The following is a 20,126-nucleotide window of genomic DNA, read 5'->3' as shown; positions in this document are numbered from 1 at the left end:
TCCTTCACAATAAAAGGTTCTAAACTTGGAAGATTACTATAAATATAACCTGATTCTTATCATTTCACTGCCCTTCATCTCAAATGTCTTTGAAACATAACAAACCCTCCATTAGACCCATCTTGGTTTGTCCACTGTCTGTCTCTTTGTGTCTTTGTAGATTATATTCATGTTTGTAAATATTACAAAAAAAGCAGATTTAAAGGGCTAAATTATAAAAGTCTACTTTTTGTACACTCTATCTGTCTCTTTTACTTCATGTTACATATTGTGAACACGGTGTTATGTTGTAAGCAGAGAGAGCCGAACTGAATAATTAAAAGAAGAACAAAAATCTAGCATTGATTTTTATTTTGTATGTTGTATTTTAGGCCCGTCTGAACATATCTCTCCGGCGTTTAAAACCCTCCACATAACACCATTGGAGACAACACGATTCATCAAAAAAACTCAAACTCACCAGATCTTGGTTGCATGACTTACTGAATCTGAATCAGAAACGAGTTTATTGCCAAGTATGTTTGCACTTATAAGGAATTTGACTTGGTGTAGTTGGTGCAGACTGTTAGAATTTTATAAAATTGTTAAAGGTATGAGGGAGTTTTCTATAAGATTCTACACTAATGGTTGCTCTCAGTGCAGGAACACCTCCTGTTTTTATGACCAGACTGTTTAGCTGTTAGAGTTCTTCTTTAGGTGAAGACAATGAAGAGAAACAGATGTTTTAAAACTGATAGGTCCCATCCTGTTTTTCTCAAAGTTTTAGTGATCTTAGGTATTTGCTGAGTTAACATCTCAATTAAGAAACAATCAACAGAAAATATATGGCTGAAAGTGTGACATGTTTAGGTGTCTTTCCCCGCAGCTGCCTCCCCAGATAAGGTTCAACATCCGCAACATCCACGTACAAAACACCTCCTTTTTTAGTATAAATAGGGCTGGATCGTGGACCACAGTGTGCATTTCTCTCCTACCTATGGGGTTTGAGAAAAGTGTACCTCAGGCTGGAAAATATTGTGCATGAAATAATAAAAGCTTCTCTTAACATTTGATTCTGTTCATTGGTTTTCTTATTGTGCACCAGAGAAACGAACACGAGGATTTTTCAAGACAATATGGATATATACATGTGGGGCATAAAAGTATTTAGTCAATCTCTAATTGTGCAAGTATCTCATCTTACTTACTTAGTAAGATGAGAGAGGTCTATAGTCTTCATCATAGGTACTTTTCAACTATGAGAGACAAAATTAGAAAAGAAAAAAATCCAGGCAATCACATTGTAGGATTTTTAAATAATTTATTTGTAAATTATGCTGGAAAATAAGTATTTTTTGTAAAGTGTTTTTTGTTCACTGGGCTCCGACCGTACTGCATGTGATGACGTGGATGTTTTATTGGATCCTTTTAATGGCCCAGGATTTCATCACACTCATGTTGAATTTGAATTTTTTAATGGATCTGTTTAAACATTAAATTACTGTAGATGCCCTGCAACACATGCAACCGGGACTGATTTTTTTCCATGTATGTAAAGTTTAATGTTTTTGCAGAAGTAATAAAAAAAACATACTGTATATAAATATTTGCATGCATTTCTGAAGCAGAATGAGTGTGAGAGTCGAAGAGAAGTACTGGCATTTAGATTTGTGAAACTATACACCAAGCGGTGGAAGAAACTTGAGTACATTGAGTATGCAGAGGAAGTTGGTGATCTAAATTATGTGTCGCCACATTGGTCTAGTTTGGTCATTTCTGGCGGTGTATTCATACAATGCCTTTTCTTTAATTGTTTTTTTATTCATATGTCATTCCCCAAGTGCAATAAAAGCAAAAATGTGCATGTCACACCAGAGAGAGTACATCCTTCATCCTTTTAACAGTGCTGATGGCAAAACTCTTCGACATATACGTTTGAATTTCAAACTCTTGTTTCTTATGAAGTCATCTTGGGACAGATTAAATCCACCACTGAAACCCTATATGCTTTACCCAGTTGTTGCCACAGAAAGATAACTTCCTGTTTCACACGATCTGAGTAGGAAGGATGAAGACTACTTTAGAAAACATAGAAACATTTTTTTGCATTGACATTGTATCTGCTTTCAAACAGAGAAGTTGGTTATTTGTTCTGCTGGTCGAGTGGATTTAAAAAGGATCAACCTGAAATCCTGATCAGATTTTATAACTATAATCTTGATTTAGGTAAAAAGTTACATTTTCATATTTTATCCTCATTGACTTTATTTTCTGGCTAAAAAAGACAAAGAAATAATTATTCTCTTCTTAATTTATCTTTTTTTGTGCATTTCCGCTGAATTTATTGTAAATGCTGATTTGTAAATAAGAAATGATTTGATTTATGCAAAAGGGACTCTGATTAAAACATTAAAATATAGAAGTTTCTTTGCAGGTGAGTTTCAGTGTCAGAGATGAAGGAGGAAAGTGTGATGTCATCAGCAGCTCTGTCTGTGAATCTGCTGACAGTCAACGTGTTACTGAGTTTCTTCTTTCTTTCAGGTGAGCTGTTTGTTCACTAACTTTCATTTGAGACTTCAATCATTTCTGGTTTGAAATGTTTGATAGTGATATTGTTTAAATCTCCATGTGTGACCTGCTGCTGCTGAAATGTAGTTTGTGGATCATCAACTTTCCTCAGGTGGTGTTTCTGCACATCATGTTCATCATTATTCTGGTTTTACAGGTGTTTCAGCTGATTGTGACAAGAACCCATCACTCTTCATTACTGCACCAAAGAAGATTGAAGCGTTGAGTGGATCTTGTTTGCAAATCTCATGTAACTTTAGTGCTAGAGAAGGAAAAGGGTTTGATAGCAGCAGAGAAATTACTGGAGTTTGGATTAAAAATGATCCAACTTTTCACTCAGATAAACGTAATGTGGTTTTCAACAGCAGTAAACAAGATAACATCTATCCCATCAACATAACTGGAAACATGAGAGAGAAAGACTGCACCACTTTATTTGACAATTTACAAAAACATCATTCAGGCAGATACTACTTCAGGATGGAGAACGGACCGTTCAGATCAACAGCTTCCTGTGATGCTGTTACCATAACAGTTAAAGGTGAGAAACTGCGTTTATTTAAAGTGTGAAATACCTAATAACTCAAGTTATTGAAGTTTCAGTGTAAAATGAAAAATGCAGTAATATCCTTAGTTTTAGAGTGAAAAGTTGGAAGAAGAAAAGCTGTGAATAAAATATTGCTTACTGAAATATACATGAAACAATATTTTTTTTCTTTCTGTTGTCTACTGTAAGACTGGAAAAATGTCAGCACACCTTCACATTTATCATCGCATATGAAAACTAATTTAGATTTATTGTATTTTTATCTCCATTAAATATAAATTCATTTGATTTTGTTTTGTACAGATTCCCCTTGGCGACCTACAACTAACATCTCATGTGATCTGGAGAATGAGCGTGTCACTATAACCTGCTCAGCTGTCACTCCCTGTCCACACTCCCCTCCTGAACTCACCTGGAATCTCCAACAAGACTCTCACACACAAACAGAGAAAAACAAAGATGGAACCTTCACAACTAAAATCCAGAAGATCATCACTCTGTCAGACACACATGATGGATACACCATCAGCTGTTCTGCCAGATATCCTGTGGATGGAGGAAAACGTTTCAAGACATCACAGACAGAAGTGACTCTTCGTATTTCCAGCGTCCTGCCTGACGATCCGACAAGTGAGTTCCAGTTTAGAGTTTGTAGGTTAAGGCAGACACTTTACAAAAGATTTTAAAAAACAGTAAGCCATTAAATGAAGTCTTAGCATTAACCTCTGATACAACAAATTAGGGTGTGAAGAAGCTTTTAAGCAGTTGAAACAAAACCTGACTGAAGCTCCTGTTTCAGTCGACACACAGCCCTTCACATTGAACAGTGTTCAGTGGGATGGGAATCAAGAACCGGTTCCCAGTGTTTCAATTCCTTGAAATTTACAAACAATTCCCTTTTCGACTCCAGTGCGCACGAATGACGTTATCACGCATGTTGTAAACATGGTGTCCAAGCAATACAAACACTTGAAAGTCTGGTTACATTTCAGTAAAAAAAGACAACAGGGAACTTGCAATACTTGTCGATTGGATATTTCGTCAGAGAGTTAGGGTTAGGGTTGCAGATTTGCAAACTCCAGTTTGATTTGAATAGATTGGTTTTGTCACTGGCTGACACAGTTTTATTTTTGAGTGCTCGGTTCATATATCCTTTTAAAGGAGCTTGAGGCTCCTTTTAAGAAATGAGACTCTCTAGCGCCACCCTTCACCACGACGGCCGTTGGGGGTACTGCAGCCAACAGTGAAGCCGGCACGGGAGAACGGGGAGAACGCACATGCAGCGTCATGTGACGTCACATCCACAGCCCAGCGCGGGAAATTCGGGACCGAATTGCAGCACATTTTGCAGCACACAGCCTGTTCAAGGCAAAGGAGAGATACACTAGAGGGCTCATTCTTTTGGGTTTGGAACGCTTCATCCGACATTATTACTAGAAAACTTAAAATGTATAGGAATTTTTTCATAAATCTTGCCACAATCAGGCCTCAAGCTCCTTTAAAAAGGAGAATTTTAATTTCTACTATAAAAATCTTGGACATTCTTGTGGAATTGCCACAGAATCATTTATTTTGTATTGAGTATATTTCTACAGAAGAATGTTTTATTATTATTAAAAATGTATATTGGCGATGCTAATTGACCTTTTTTTGTCCTTTTTATCCAAATGAAAATCGATAAGGGAATCGATAAAGAATCAAATCGTTAAACAGAATGGAAAATGGAATTGGAATCGTAAAAACCTTATCAATTCCCATCCCTATTGAACACTGGTGTCAGCACTTGTGGACCGGGGCCCATTTTTGTACGAGAAAAGGGCGGTCATTTACACAACATTAATTTGTATCATGAAGTGGTTTTTGATTGTGTGAATTGTTTTTCAATCTGAAATAAGCTGCTTACTTTAGATCTCTGGTCCACATTTGTCAGGTACTGCCACAAACCAAGTCGTGTACGTCCTCCTGGGAGGAACCTTTGTCACCGTGGTTTGCCTGCTCGTCTACGTTTGGTAAGTTTGAGTTCTGCCGTTTCCAGTCATGTTTTTTTTTTTACTTTGTCACTGCATATCATTTTTCTTCTCAGTCTTCAGCTCCATCCGATTGTTAGTCTCCCAGTATTTGGAGTATTTAGAGTGTCCTCTTGTCTATTATCAGTTTCACTCTTTTTCTCTCTCTGTGACTCTTCCCTCCAACTGAATGTGGCTCTTTCAGGTGTTTTGTTTTAGGATTCGTTTGCTTTATTTGTTGGACTATTATTTTTCCGTTGTGCTTTGACAGGACTTTCTCTATTCCTTTCTGTGATCAGAGCTGACTTTAATCTCTGTTTTTGGTTTCCATTAAACGTCACCGATTAACATAGATTATCATACAAAGGCAAGTAGGGACATTTAACCAGGTGATTTAGTTCTCTCAGCATTGTTTCGTTTATTCGCAGAATATTTCTGTTGAGAGATTACACCCATCGTTGTGTTTTCATCCAAATCCATCACCTCTAGTCATGTTAAATGTAAAAAGAGGTCAAAATGAATGTGCATGACCAGCAGAATATGGCTGAAGCGGGCTGATGTAGTCGGTGCCACGTAAAAATGTTGGAGGGAGAAAAAACAACAACCCACAGATTTGAAACAGCCTTTACCTTTGACAGATATTAATTGTTTTAATGACATCTGTTTTATATTCATTATTTATCTTCATTGGCAGTATCCTGCCTGTTTGAGCTGAATCACGGTACAGTCATGATGACATCTCTCTCATATCTTCCAGGAAGCTTAAGACGCATCAAAACCAACCCAAGACTCGGGTGAGTAAACGGTCAACCTTACTGTACGGTCCTGACCTGTGAACCTGCTCTTCATCCAAAGCAAAAAGACATAACTTTTTTCTTTAATTAAAGTGAATAACACACTAGCGACTGTTTGGAAATAATAAGGCAATGAGATCATTCCAGATCCACTGATTTCACTTTTTTGTCGCACAAATTGACAACAATAGTCAACTCTGGCCACTTTGCAGGACAAAATCTAATGATATTTCAGTTAAATGAGCTTCGTTATGAATTATTTACTGTAAAAACTTTCTTCAACAGAAACCGGCAGGCGAGACTCTGCAGATGCCAGACAGTAACACGAGGGAAGAATGCCTTTATGAAGATATGAATCGCTTCAAGACGAGACCTGAGCCTGCCGCCATCTCAATGCTGGTCAGTGGACGGCAGCGGAAGACGGTGGACCCACAGGACCAAGTGTCAGAGCCAGGAAACCGGTCCACACAGACTCCTGGCAGCGCTGACGCTCTTTATGCTCAAGTCAGAAAGAAAAATTGTCTTGTGTAATGGCACATTGTAACATATTTTTCCTTTTTCTTGATTTTACGAGATGTTCGTTCACGTTAAAAGAGAATCTGGTTTCCTCCCGCCCTCTTCTCCCCTCTGTGGGGTTGCTGGTGGCCTGGGTTCCGGGTTCTTCCTTGTCGGCCTCTGGTCCCGCGGGTGGCAAGGTTGCCTCCCCTCCATCCCCCACTATAGTTACACTTCAGGTGGAGCTTTGATAGGATTATTACACACACACACACACACACACACACACACACACACACACACACACACACACACACACACACACAGCCTTACAGACATACACACACACATAGCCACACAGACATATACGCACACACACATATAGCCACACAGACATATACACACACACACATAGCCACACAGACACATAGCCACACAGACATATACACACACACACACACATAGCCACATAGACATATACACACACACACATAGCCACACAGACATATACACACACACATAGCCACACAGACATATACACACACACACACACACACACACACATAGCCACATAGACATATACACACACATAGCCAAACAGACATATACACACACATAGCCAAACAGACATATACACACACACACATAGCCACACAGACACATAGCCAAACAGACATATACACACACACACACACATAGCCAAACAGACATATACACACACACACATAGCCACACAGACATACACACACACATAGCCACACAGACATACACACACACACACACACACACATAGCCACGCAGACATATACACACACACATAGCCACACAGACATATAAACACACACACATAGCCACACAGACATATAAACACACAGACATAGCCACACAGACATATACACACGCACACATATAGCCACACAGACATATACACACACACACACACATATAGCCACACAGACATATACACACACATAGCCACACAGACATATACACACGCACACATATAGCCACACAGACATATACGCATGTTTCTACCGGTTCCATGTCTGTTTCGTGTCTGTTTTGTTTTGTTGTTCTTTTGTTTGTTTTTTTCTCTGCTTTTTAAAAAAAAAATTAGCAGTGGATGTCACCCCCCACTCCCCCCCCCCCAAAAAAAATATGGGTTTGTATGTGTGTGTGTGTATATATATATATATATATATATATATATATATATATATATATATATATATATATATATATATATATATATATATATATATATATATATATATATATATATATATATACATATATGTGACATATTAAAAAAATAAAAAATGTCATATGTATTTTATATAAAAAATGCACATATATATGCCTTACCAACATGGTATTAACCATTAATATGTGTGCAGACAAAAAAAGAAAAGAGAATCTGGTTTTGTCAGGATGTAATTGTGTCATTTTTAAGCAAAATCACTCAGCCAATCTACGACTACGCTTCACTCAAACTCACTGTCTCAAATGTTCCTTCCTGTTTCTTCAATTTTCACTCATTTTGAATTCGATGTTGGCAACATGTTTAACCAAAGTTGGGAGGGGCTGTGTTTACAGTTGTGCTTCATGACATCTTTTTTAAACAGCCCTTCTGTAAGCGCTTGGGAGCTGAACAGAACCGGTCCTCTGGTCCTGATGGGGAAATATTTTCCATTTCATCTTGATAAATTATTTTAAATGTCATATTAATGTGCAACGTTCTCAGAGGGAGACACGCAGGTCAGTTAAGTGCCCAGACTCAAAGTGATCTATATAGAAGCAGGCATTAAACGTATAAATGTAAATATTAAAGAGGATGTTCAAGTCATAGACAACAGGACTATCATAAAAATGAGCAAAACATTTAAAACCCCTGAATTTCTATAAATTACATATGACTGGTATCATAGTATGTTTTATTAAGTTCATATTAGTGCAGTTTTTTTCATGTAAAAACAGAATTTTTCTGGTTTCATCGCTTTAAGTGCGGCTCAGTTATAAGATTTTTTGTGCTCAACTTCAGCTCAGGATTGTTTCCACCCTGGATTAATCTCCTCTTTTTTGGGTGTGAATTTTATTAAAACAGTGAGATGTATATTCGCAAAACTATTGTCAACACAATAGGCAGTTGTTGTTGTTGTCAACTGATGAAGCGCTTCATCAACTGATTATTATTTTAACTGTACTTTTGTAAATTAAAGTAAAATAATAAAAGTATATAGGCCTATGTGTGTTTATTCTTTTGTGAAGCACCTTGTGACGTCCCCGTCTGTGAAAGGTGCTACAGACATAAACTTTATGTTGATCGAGTTCATAACCAAAGCTATTTTTGTCATCATTTAACTGACTTAACTTGTACCTCAGCTTTGTCTCGTGAAATTCAATATTTAACCTTCAGATATAGCGAGGTAAGTCTGAAGTAAATTAAAAGTAACACAAATTTGATAGTACAATTTTAGTGCTCAGCCATCCGGGGGGGTGGGGGGGTGGTGTAAATTGTTGAAATTAAGATATAATTGAATAATTGGGCTGAAACTAAAGAGTGGAGGAGGAACGTCTCACAAGTCTTTGCTCCTCACATTAAAACATGGTGGCGGTGGCGGCATTATCGGTTACGTTAGCCATCAGAGCCTGAACGTTAACTAGAAATGAAGGAAAGGTGGGCAGGGCTACATACAAGGAAATCCATCAGGAAAACCTTTTCCATCTTTTGATGAACTGAGATGGAGGTGAAAATGGCCTGAGGAGCACGACTAAAGCAGCGTTTGGAAGGTTTGAGCAAAGACATTTAAATGTCTTATTCAAAGATAAAATAAAGGTGAAACCTTCACCAAAGATAAATTGCTGCTGTAATTACAAGGAGCTCTACAAAGCAATGTTCAATGATGGAAAAAAACCCACAAAAATAATTTCACTGTCCAAGAAGGATAAATGCTCTCACAAGGGATGACACTTTTTCATTACATTTTACTCCTTCGAGTTTCTAAAAAACACTGACTCATCGTGTTCACATTTGAAAATGTTTATTCATTGCACTTTCATAAAAAAAAAAACACTTCTGAAAAAAACCTGATAATCTCAGTCGCAGTCATTGGTCCAACATTTCATATATTGAGTGTAAACATCAGATGAAATCATACAGTTTTAATTGCAAACATTACAGAAGTGGATGGACAAATATTGCATCCTGGGCCCTCGTGGAAGTCCGCTTCAGTGTTCTCAGTAATTAAATGTTTTGTTGTGCTGATCTCAGTCTAAAATAAAGGGGTTTTGATCCTAAAGAATTACAATTAAAGCTTTTAATGTTTATACCTTTTAAGAGTCAGAACTGACTTAAAAAAGGCTCTTTGGGCTTCAGCCTGTAAACACCAGCATGCTGGACACCGGGATTGTTAAACATGGTAAAGGCACTACGAGGCCAGGTTTGATTAGGCTCCAGCAGGACTTGTGAGTGGGACGGAGGAAGTGGCATTAGCTTCTCTGCAAGGCATCTTGAGAGTTAGAGCTCCTTCCTATCACCAGCTCAGCACCACTTTCCTCAAGTATTGCAGCATAAGTGTGAAATAGTGTCCAAAAAGTACCTTTTGCATTGTAGATTATTTCCTAATGAATTTGTCTTCACAGAGAGGGAGGCAGAGCTCGCTGACGATTTTCATGCACACAGACATTTCCCTACTGGCACTGAGTGACTGAGTTTTCCTCAACAGACCAACAAGCAGCAGGATGTTTCTGTACCACAGTGACCTGCCAGTCGTTCACCTGTATGAGCTGATTAAACGCAGTTTTTAATCTTTGTTTTAAAGTTGAGAACTGATTGATAAATAACCTGAATTATCCGTGTATACAAATGATGTCAGCGGCTCTGATTCCACGGTGATTATCTGAGTCCTTTCAGTGGGCTTTTATTTGTGCACTCTATCCTCCAGCGCCTTCAGCTCCGCCTCCACCTGAGCTGGCAGGTCGGCTCCAACCTGCTGGCTAAAGTAGGCTCGCAACTCCTTGGTCTCCTTCTGCCAGAAAGCCTTGGGCACATCAAACAGGGCTCCCATATCTACATTGCCGCCGAGCCCTTTGGTGTCGATGGCGCCTTGCTCTGGCAGCCAGCCGACGATGCTCCTCTTAGCTGCCTCGTCTTCCCTCTCTCTGCTGCAGCGTTTGAAGATCCACTCCAGCACGCGGGCGTTTTCGCCAAACCCTGGCCAAAGGAAGGCGCCGGTGTCGGGGTCCTTTCTGAACCAGTTGACATGGAAGATCTTGGGCAAGTGAGTGGGGGACTTTCGGTTCTGCATGCTCAGCCAATGAGCGAGGTAATCACCGAAGTTGTAGCCGAAGAACGGCCGCATGGCGAAGGGGTCATGCATGATCATCTTTCCTGGAGTTAAAATGAAACACTTTAGAAACAGGAACCTTTTCCACATCCTAAATCTGTGAACTACATTTTCTACCAGAGCGATCATGCGTGAAGGTTTCTACCTTTATACTCAGCAGCCGCTGTGGCCTCCGACCTCATTGCCGCTCCAACAAACACTCCGTGTTGCCAGTTGAAAGACTCATAGACCAAAGGAACACCTGAGAACATCAACGGTTCATCATGTTTAATGCACAGCTGCACTCCTTTACAAATAGTGCACATGCAAATGACAAATGAGTGGTGTACAGCCCAAACTGAGTTATATCTGTTACACATTTCGATTCAAAATGAGTCTTTTTGTAATCAATAGTAATTGTTTTTACTGGAAATGTTGAACACAAGACAACAGGCTCAAAGAGGACAACTTTGAGACAAGCTTGGCTTTCTGCAGCTTTGTGTTCTCCAACGTGATATTGATGCGGTATGCACAGAAACCTATAGGTCAAAGACTTACTATAAATATATATTTGACCTTGCTATAGGTAATTTGGTGTTTAACGGCTGTTACTTCATCAACAATCAACCATCCCCCAACTGTCCAATTAAAAATAGCCTAAATTTACAGTGACCCATAATCAGTTCCTGCATGGGCTCCCTTTTTTTCCTTTCTGATATGAATCTATAATAGACCAATATCCCTCTAAAACATTACAAAGAGTCTCAAATAACGTCTTTTTTAATGCAGTGTATCAAAGGATTGTCAAACCTTCTGGCCTCCTGCCTCCAAAGATAATGGCGTCGATGGGAACCCCCTCCGCGCTCTCCCACTTGGGGTCGATAATGGGACACTGAGCAGCCGGGGTGCAGAAGCGGGAGTTAGGGTGGGCGCAAGTTGTTGAGCTTCCTGCGTAGAGAAGGTAAACAGTTGTTTGTTCTAAATTCTGCTCTCAACGTTCAATAAAGCACAAAAAACTTGCTTGAAAACTGTGAAATTAAGCATTTCCCATTTTGAATGTGATGTTGCAGCAGTTCGCCACCAGATGGTGCTGTTTACGCTGTGTTCAACTGTATTTTCAAAACGAATTAGAAAACATCAGATTCCGTGATTTAAGTAATGATGTTACCTTTCTTCCAGGGGTTGCCGTGCCAGTCTGTTAGAGTGACCCCTGCAGCAGGGGCGTCCAGTCCCTCCCACCACACTCCTCCATCACTGGTCTCGCCAACGTTGGTGAACACCGTGTTTTTGGCGATGGTTGCCATGGCGTAGGGGTTGGTCTTAGCAGAAGTGCCTGGAGCCACACCGAAGAAGCCGTTCTCTGGGTTGATGGCTCTTAGTTTACCTACAGAGAGGTGAAAGGCTGGATTTAGGCCCTGTCCCAATACTCCCCCTAACCATAGTTTTCAGCCCTACCCCTAAATTTTGCGCGTTCCCGTGAGGGTAGTGGTGTCCCAATTCCTCTTTTCACCTAGGGGTAAAACTAGTGTAGTGGCTATGAATCTGTCCCTACGGATCGAGGGATTTCGGATGCACACTAGGTGAACTAGGGCCAGAAAAAGTTCCCAGAATGCTTTTCGTCGTCATTTGCGGACTGAATTAAAAAAAAAAACATTGGCGGACATTTCTTATTTTTTATTGAATTTTTTTTAATCTCACCTTGACTGTCAAACTTCATCCAGGCAATATCGTCACCCACACACTCCACCTTCCACCCGGGCAGAGCCGGTTTCATCATGGCCAGGTTGGTTTTACCACAGGCGCTGGGGAAGGCCGCCGCCACGTAACGTTTCACTCCCTGGGGGTTGGTGATTCCCAGAATCTGAGGACAGAGGGAAGATGAATTCACTCTTCTTCACTGAAGTCCAGTTATTTCTTTTTGCTGATCTGTTATGTTTCCACTCCTATTTGTGAAGTTTTAATTACGAGAGAGGAATGTCTCTGACCAGCATGTGCTCGGCCAGCCAGCCCTCATCCTTGGCGATGCGAGAAGCGATGCGGAGGGCAAAGCACTTTTTGCCTAGAAGAGAGTTGCCTCCATAACCGCTGCCGAAGGACAAGATCTGCCTGGTGTCTGGCAAGTGAGATATCAGCACTTTCTCGGGGTTACAGGGCCAGGAGTTGACCAGGGGAGCTGGAGAGGAGGAGGAGGGGAAAATAAAGAGGATCCTTAGTGTGAAAAATGAATTAAAAAAAAAATCCCCCTGGTGACTTCATTAAAGATGTGAGACTCAGTACATGTGAGAGGTAAAGGTCGTCCCAACGTGTGCTGGCAGCGCACAAACTCCCCTCCTTCAGACAGTTTGTTGAGAACAGGGGTGCCCATCCGTGTCATGATCCCCATACTGGCCACGACGTACGGCGAGTCTGTAACCTGGAGGGAACACAGTCGGTCTATAACTCTTCCAGTGGGTAATAAGAAGGAAAAAAAGCAATGCAACACACTTATGTCCTTAGTGGAAGCGATTTGTGTTCGACATATGAAATATTTGAAGAACGGTGCATACCTGAACACCATATTTACTCAAAGGGGAGCCTACTGGACCCATGCTGAAGGGAATCACATACATGGTCCGACCTGGAGAGACGACAGAGAGATAGACAACATGTGAAGTCAGTTTACTTCTCTGAGGGAACAAAGTGAGGTTCAGTAAATGTTTCCAGTTAGTTAACACTGTCTTTGATCTCCGCTGCAGATATCAGGACCTTTTTCTTTCTGGTCATATATAGTAGAAATAAAGTTCTCCAAGAGCTTGGGGATATGCAGAGACATTAGTGTTTCTTTTTTTAAGAAAACATCCCAATGCAGAGTTGTTACCCTCACGGGGAATGTTCATGTGTCCAATAATCATGTGAAACAAGAAGTTTCACAAGTAAAACATTTATAGATTTAAAAACTAGCGATCTCCAAGACGTTATATCCAGAGGGAGGCTTTGATATAAGCCGAAGCTCCAGATAAACTTGTAGATTACATCTTGGAAAAAAGAAGAAGAAAAAACAAAAAATCCCTTGGTAAGACAGTGAACTAGGAAGCAGTGTGTCATGTGCCATCCCAACTGATCCACCGGTCGGACTGGTGAAGCGTTACAAGAAGAGGACCTGTCAGTGTTTGCTAACGATTCACCTGAACCTGCCAAGTGTAAGATACCTGTATGTGATGCCCGTCGGTCTGGGCTTTTGTGTTGTGGCCACAAACACAAACCTCGGAGCCTGGATGGGCTTCCTCACGCTTTTAATATTACAGTTGTTTTTAGATTTCAGCTGCCACCCAAGGTGCTTCATGCTAGTTCATGAACTGAATCAGGAAACGTGGCGTGTAGGAGGTTTTATTTCTAACGTTGCACTTAGTCTGAAAATACGTTCATGGTTCCTTTCGGTTGACTTGACTTTGCTGGAAAAGCTACAATTCAACATACTTTTCTGCACTAATGAGAAGTTTTACTTGCCTTTGGTTCGGGCAGTGATACAACCCCAAACTACCTCCCAGAGCATGGCTTTGAACATGCTGCTGATAAGAGTCTAAATGCCCTTTGTTCCTTGAGTCTAGAGCACACAGCACCCAGTTCCTCCCAAAAGCTGATCTTTTTCATTTTTCCACTACGCAAGGCCCATGCTACCTCAAAAGGCCTCCAAGGCCAGTGATGCTGACAACAAGGTTAATATAAGACTTATTTTCTGCAAACAGTTACGTTGTGAGGGGCAACTATGAATATAGAGTGTTGTATGAACCATAATGTGGCTCCCCAGTGGTGGGAAGGTGCTAGAAATCTGACAAAGTGCAGTGTTTTTATGTCCTCACAGCCTCATTTGGCAGCTGATCCTGCGTTTGTTGCAAAGATGTGTATCATCAGTGGAAAAGAACAGAGTCAAGTAAAGTTGTACCATGCAATCACAAAAAAATGCCATCACTGTCCAAATAACAGTGAAGTCAGTAACCCCCGAGAAGGAGTTTTCAGTAATATAAGACTCATCTTGTGTCCATAAGTTATGAATGATTAAATATCTGGCAGCAGGTTTGCAGGAGACATTTAACTTTAAAGCTTTCTGGGGTGATGAACTGTGGGACGTCAATGGTGTGCGTGATTACGGGGTCAAAGTACTGTCCTGGTCAAACATGCATCAAAGATATCGAGTGCGGTCTAGTGGAGAAACAGGCTCAAATATGTTGTTACTCAGTCTGTCTCTTTTAGGAAAAATATAACCTGTTACATCACATCAAATGTTATTTCAGGGTCATTTAGATAAACATCCTGCTTGATACCTGGTGTTGTTTAACAGGTTCATTTTTTGTGAAATTTTAACTAGTTTAATCAGTGAATGTAGACTGAAGGTCCCGGCTCTCATGGTAACAAAGGAAGTCAAAAGCAGATCGGTGATGCAGCGTTTGTCAACTACGCTCCAAAACTATGGAACACACTGCCCAAAAACATCAGGGAAGCCGAGTCGGTAGATTTTTTCAAAAGACAACTTAAAACCTATCACTTTACTCAAGCATTTAAACATAAGATAACCGCGCCTTAGTTGCCACTTTCCTTTTATCTATATATCATTGCTTTTTACTGTCTGCATTACTTTTATACTTTTAAATGTTTTTGTATGATCATTTTTATCTTGTATTCCTATTTGTTGATATTTTTATCTTTTTATTTGACTCGTGCAGCATTTTTACCTTTTTATATTCATATATTAAATTTTTTATATTCCTTTTTATATTATCCTATCTTAGTAGTTGTTCTGTGGAGGAATTTGGAACTGAATTTTGTGAGGGTTATGTTTTATATCACTGCACTTAAATATTTGTGTTTTTTGTTTTATTTGCTGTTGTTGTTTCCTATTTGTACTGTTACTGTAAAGCACCTTGAGCTGCAACTTTCGTATGAAAGGTGCTATATAAATAAAGTTTATTATTATTATATTATTATTATAAAGGAGGGAGATTTTATTCCAATGTCCACATACCTGCCATGCAGCCAGGAAACCGCTCCTGTCGAGATTTCTGCCAATCCGACTCGCTCATCCAGTTTCCCAGCTGGCTCTGGGCCCCCCCAGCGGGGACAGGGATGGTGTCTCGCTGGTTCTTGGTCACAATCACAGTCTTGCTCTCAACCCGAGCCACGTCTTTTGGGTCGGTGCGCGCCAGCCAGCTGCCAAACACAGAATTGGTGACGGTGCAATGCAGAAAAAAAAGTGCTTGAGAAGACGTTGCATTGCAGTGCACAACCCTCTCACCAGTTGTCATATTTGGGAAGCCTCTTGACCATCCCATCCCTCTCCAGACCTGCCAGGATGTTGGCCGTCTCCTCTGGAGTCCCGGTGACCACATGAACGTTGGCAGGTTTGCACTCATCTACTGCTCCTTTCACAAAATCAGCCACCGCCGGTGGTAGCGAGGGGACTGAGGCTAGACACCGAGCCCCAACACTCGCACCAACACCACCTTGCCTGCAAGAGGAAAAGGTGATGAATATTACTGGAGGATATTTCACAGAAACACTGAAACTCCCATACAGTTCAGAGTAGCTTGAGCAACTACTTTGGTATCTCAGACTACGAAAAACTGAAATATAACGGCCTCTGGAAACGGCCTCTGTGTCTCTGGAAACCACAAATATGTTTTCTGAGCTGGGTGTAACTACACAAATAGAAATGACACAAACAATTTATTCTTGTGCAGTTATTTCCTGAAAGTCCCACCACGGGGAGCTCTTGGGAGACACAATTGGCCTGAAAGTTCTAGGATTCTTCTTTCGCTGAACGTTAAAGCACATTGCTGACTTTATCACCAGACATCTGGCACATTTTAGTTTTTTTCAGCAATCAATGGTGCAGGATTTTTTGGGGGGGCCTTTTTCCAACAAAGACAGGAGAGAAAGAAAGAACAGTAGGCACATAAGCGCCTCAAAGCAGAGGCAATGAGATGTCTCTGCTGGTTTTTAGCGCCTCATAATGACAAAAAGAGTCCTGCAGCAGGGAGGCCTCTTGTTTGTTAGCAATATAAGAGATATATGAGAGGGCTTTCGCAATGTTTACTTGTGTGTGCAGTTGCTGAACATACATTGTAAATGATGTGCTTTCTATCCGTCTGTGGACGGCTTAACTTAGCTCTTTTAGACAGAAAGAAAAAAGTAACGTAGTCTCCGTTTGCTCACAAGAAAAGCCAAACAGATATGTGAGTTTTACAAATACTAAATAAATGGCAAATGCGACAGGCAATACAAATCACACTCCTTCACTTTTGCTGATATTTCACAAATCCAACACTGCAGTCAGGTGAAGTGCAGGCACGTGAGTCACAAGTGGTGGCACCGTGTGTGTCATTATAGAAGCACACACACACACACACACACACACACACACACACACACACACACACACACACACACACACACACACACGTGTACGTACAGTGTGCACGCGGATAAACACGTCAATCTAGTCTGAATGTACAAAGGGTACAGACAAAATCTAGGCCGAAGAATTCACTATGACGGAGAGAAGATAACGTGGAACTTGACCACGCAGGGCAAAGAGTGCTGTATGTTACCAATCCTTTGGCAGATGTTTAACCATCAATATGAGGACAATTAATCATCAACGTGGCTCTGCTTTAGTCTCAAATTCAAAGCTAGTCGTGAATGTAAAGCAGATTTTATTGCTGCAACCTGTCGCAGCTCAGGTGTTTAGCGTTGTGATTGTGTCAACCGAAACCGCTGGTGCCTTTGAGCAAGTCATCAAACCCCTGTGCAAAACAAAAGTAGCATCTGTGGCTGTTGTTGGACAGTGACAGTACGAGTCTTTTACCCCATTTACACCGGTGGGAGCTAAACGCCAACATCAGCAAGCCAACAACTCCATCACAATGAAAATGCTGACGGGAGGATGTTTAGCATGTTGTGTGCGTGTCGGCCGTACACCTTTAGCATGGTCTTTCACATTTTTCACTCCACTACACTACACCAAGGATTTTTAGTCATAAACCCCCATGATAGTGTTTCTCTTGAAGGTAAGAGCCAATTTGGCGGGATGTAGCTCCCAAAAAAAACACCCAAAAGTAGTTTGGATATTTTATTTTTTTCGTTCAAATTGACCTGATTGAAAAATGAAAGTAACTTCCATTTGTAAAATCTGTTTTTTATGAACCATGACTTTTTTTTCTCTATATAATTTAGGCTTTGACCTAAACAAATGATGCCAGTGTCTCACGGCGACCCCTTGGCCCATAAACGTAAAGAATAAGTCACGTTGTTAGTCTCTCGTGGCATGTTAGATGTCAGTCAGCTTTAAGGTCCTTTAATCTGTCACCGCACACCAAGTAAATCAATTACCCCCCATAACACCCCCCGTTATGCTGCTAATCACAGTAACCAGCAGGGTGGTGTTTGATATTAACATCAGTGTGACTGGAATCAAGAGATGACCTGGATTGGGCTCCAACTTAATTATCAGGAGCAAAAAGTTGGTTAACTCTTGATTTTCTCTACAAACTTGCAGCAGGGGAGGAAGGGGGGAAGAGGGGGCTGAATTAGCAGCTCCGATCCTCCGTCTTTACGTTAGCTGGGCTGCATCTTAAAAAGCAAACTCTGATGACCTTTGCTCTACTTATTTTTCTGCAACTATCTATCTTGTCATGACTGATTGCACTTCCCTTTCTTGTGCCGGATAAATACAAGAATGCTGCTTGACAAATTATTTAGTATTCATGCAGAGATAAACTCTTAAGTTATGTAGATAATGTGACTATTCAGCAGCATCCACTCCACCCCAGACAGAAAAGAACAGAGCGTCCTCATCTTTGTTCCCGTAGCTCTCTGGCTGAAAACACACCTCCAGACCGGAGAGCCAATCCCTGCACGGCCCAGACCCCAACACCCTGCCCTCCCCTCTCAAACGCCCTGACGGATCCTGATGGAGAGCTTGGTCAGGCTGGAGTATCTCTCCAGAGATCAGCAGCATGTGCTGCCCGTCCCTCCCTCCCTCCCTCGTGGTGCGGCAGGTACACAGAAAAACACAGAAAAACACACAGAACATGCTCCAGGACATTCAGTGATGACTCCAGCCATTAACAGTGCACCTCAGGCTGAAACGCAAACAAAACGCACAGGAGACCAGGCCCCACAAGCACCAGTGCCCTCCCACAGTGTCAGTCGGTCTCTCACATGCATCCCTGGTGATAAAATAAAAGCACACACACACACACACACACACACACACACACACACACACACACACACACACACACACATTGAACCCGAGTGCTCACTTTGACTCCAGGCTTCCTGTGTGATGTGGCCTCATCACAAAGCCTGGAGAGAAGAGGGTGATAGCAGTAAAGAGAAGAAAAAAATGTATTTTTAACCCACACACACAAGAGTCTCCTCTTAATGACAAAAGGACATTGAATGGTTGACTGAAAGCCGGTCTCATAGAGCAAGTCGGACAAGTTTCTGGCTGCAGTCAAACAGCCGCTGACAGATGGTGAAGACTTTAAGTTCAAACTCGTCTCCTGAAGAGCATTGGGTTCACACTGACAGAAAATTCAAGGATGTCATGTACTTTTCTTTTCTTTTTTCATTTACTCAAGCAAGCAATTTTTCAATGAATGAATGAATAGCTTAAGTTGAGCCCAAAAACTGAACTTCAACAATCTGAGCTGTAATTTTAAAGGAAAAAAGGATAAATACACTGATGGAGTACAGTGAGATTATCTGCACAGGGTTTCAAATTGACATAAAATAATAATTACTCACCTTCGTATCACTCCCAATAAAAGGCACGACATCTTTGGTACAAAATAGTAAAAAAATTAACTTAAAAAAGTAAAAGTTTTAGAAGGCACATGAAAGTGATCTGCAGAGGGAGAGCTGGCCAGCTGCTAGAGCTCTTCACAGCTCATATCTGTGCGCAGGGGACCTTTGATCGGAGAGTACATTCACACACAGAGCTGGATGCAGCCCTGCCCCTGCCTGCCTGCCCCACGGACGCCGTGGACACGAACCCCACGATCACGTCCTGGTGCGGGAGGAGCTTGTGCTGTCACGGGTCAGCTGGTGCTGGGATTCACGCAGCGCAGCCGCCAGGGCGCAGCCTGCAGCCCCCAGGGCGCATCTGGACGCGCCGCGGCGCATGATGGTGCAAGGGTCCGCCGTGATCCTGATCGTGATCCCCCCCCACGAGCACGAACTCCACGCCTGCACGTCAGCTGGGTGCAGCCCAGAGAAACCGGAATTACAAGCAGAGACACGGAAACACATACTGCTGCAACCAGGAAAATGTGCACAAACTCACTCTGGAGTTGGGCACAACACGAGGTTGTCCTGCAGAACGGAGAGAGGTTTCTGCTTTTCTAGCAAAGCAACAAGTGCAAACTCGACG

The 20,126-nt window shown here is 41.3% G+C and overlaps 2 protein-coding genes across 2 annotated transcripts in view; one reads left to right on the top strand and one right to left on the bottom strand.

Annotated features, from left to right (window-relative positions):
• The window catches only part of LOC133423749 (B-cell receptor CD22-like), a 44,481-nt gene extending 38,044 nt beyond the window's left edge, over window positions 1–6,437 (top strand). Inside the window, exons 5-8 of the mRNA XM_061714060.1 lie at window positions 3,398–3,724; window positions 5,025–5,103; window positions 5,858–5,894; window positions 6,180–6,437. Of these exons, the coding sequence (XP_061570044.1) occupies window positions 3,398–3,724; window positions 5,025–5,103; window positions 5,858–5,894; window positions 6,180–6,425 (689 nt within the window). The 3' untranslated portion in view covers window positions 6,426–6,437. The remainder of the gene's footprint in view (window positions 1–3,397; window positions 3,725–5,024; window positions 5,104–5,857; window positions 5,895–6,179) is intronic.
• A 2,976-nt stretch (window positions 6,438–9,413) lies between these two features.
• On the bottom strand, window positions 9,414–19,851 carry pck2 (phosphoenolpyruvate carboxykinase 2 (mitochondrial)). Its single transcript, XM_061713046.1, has 11 exons — window positions 19,502–19,851; window positions 15,984–16,196; window positions 15,714–15,898; window positions 13,261–13,331; window positions 12,992–13,127; window positions 12,700–12,887; window positions 12,413–12,575; window positions 11,883–12,098; window positions 11,525–11,662; window positions 10,881–10,976; window positions 9,414–10,779 (listed from the first exon to the last, which is right to left on the bottom strand). Exons 1-11 carry the CDS (start codon window positions 19,531–19,533, stop codon window positions 10,310–10,312), a joined length of 1,908 nt encoding a protein of 635 aa, XP_061569030.1. The 5' UTR covers window positions 19,534–19,851; the 3' UTR covers window positions 9,414–10,309.
• Window positions 19,852–20,126: the final 275 nt, after the last annotated feature.

Source organism: Cololabis saira, chromosome 22 (genome assembly GCF_033807715.1).
Source record: "Cololabis saira isolate AMF1-May2022 chromosome 22, fColSai1.1, whole genome shotgun sequence".
Classification (NCBI taxonomy): Eukaryota; Metazoa; Chordata; class Actinopteri; order Beloniformes; family Belonidae; genus Cololabis; species Cololabis saira.
This window is presented reverse-complemented; position numbering and strand designations above follow the sequence as displayed.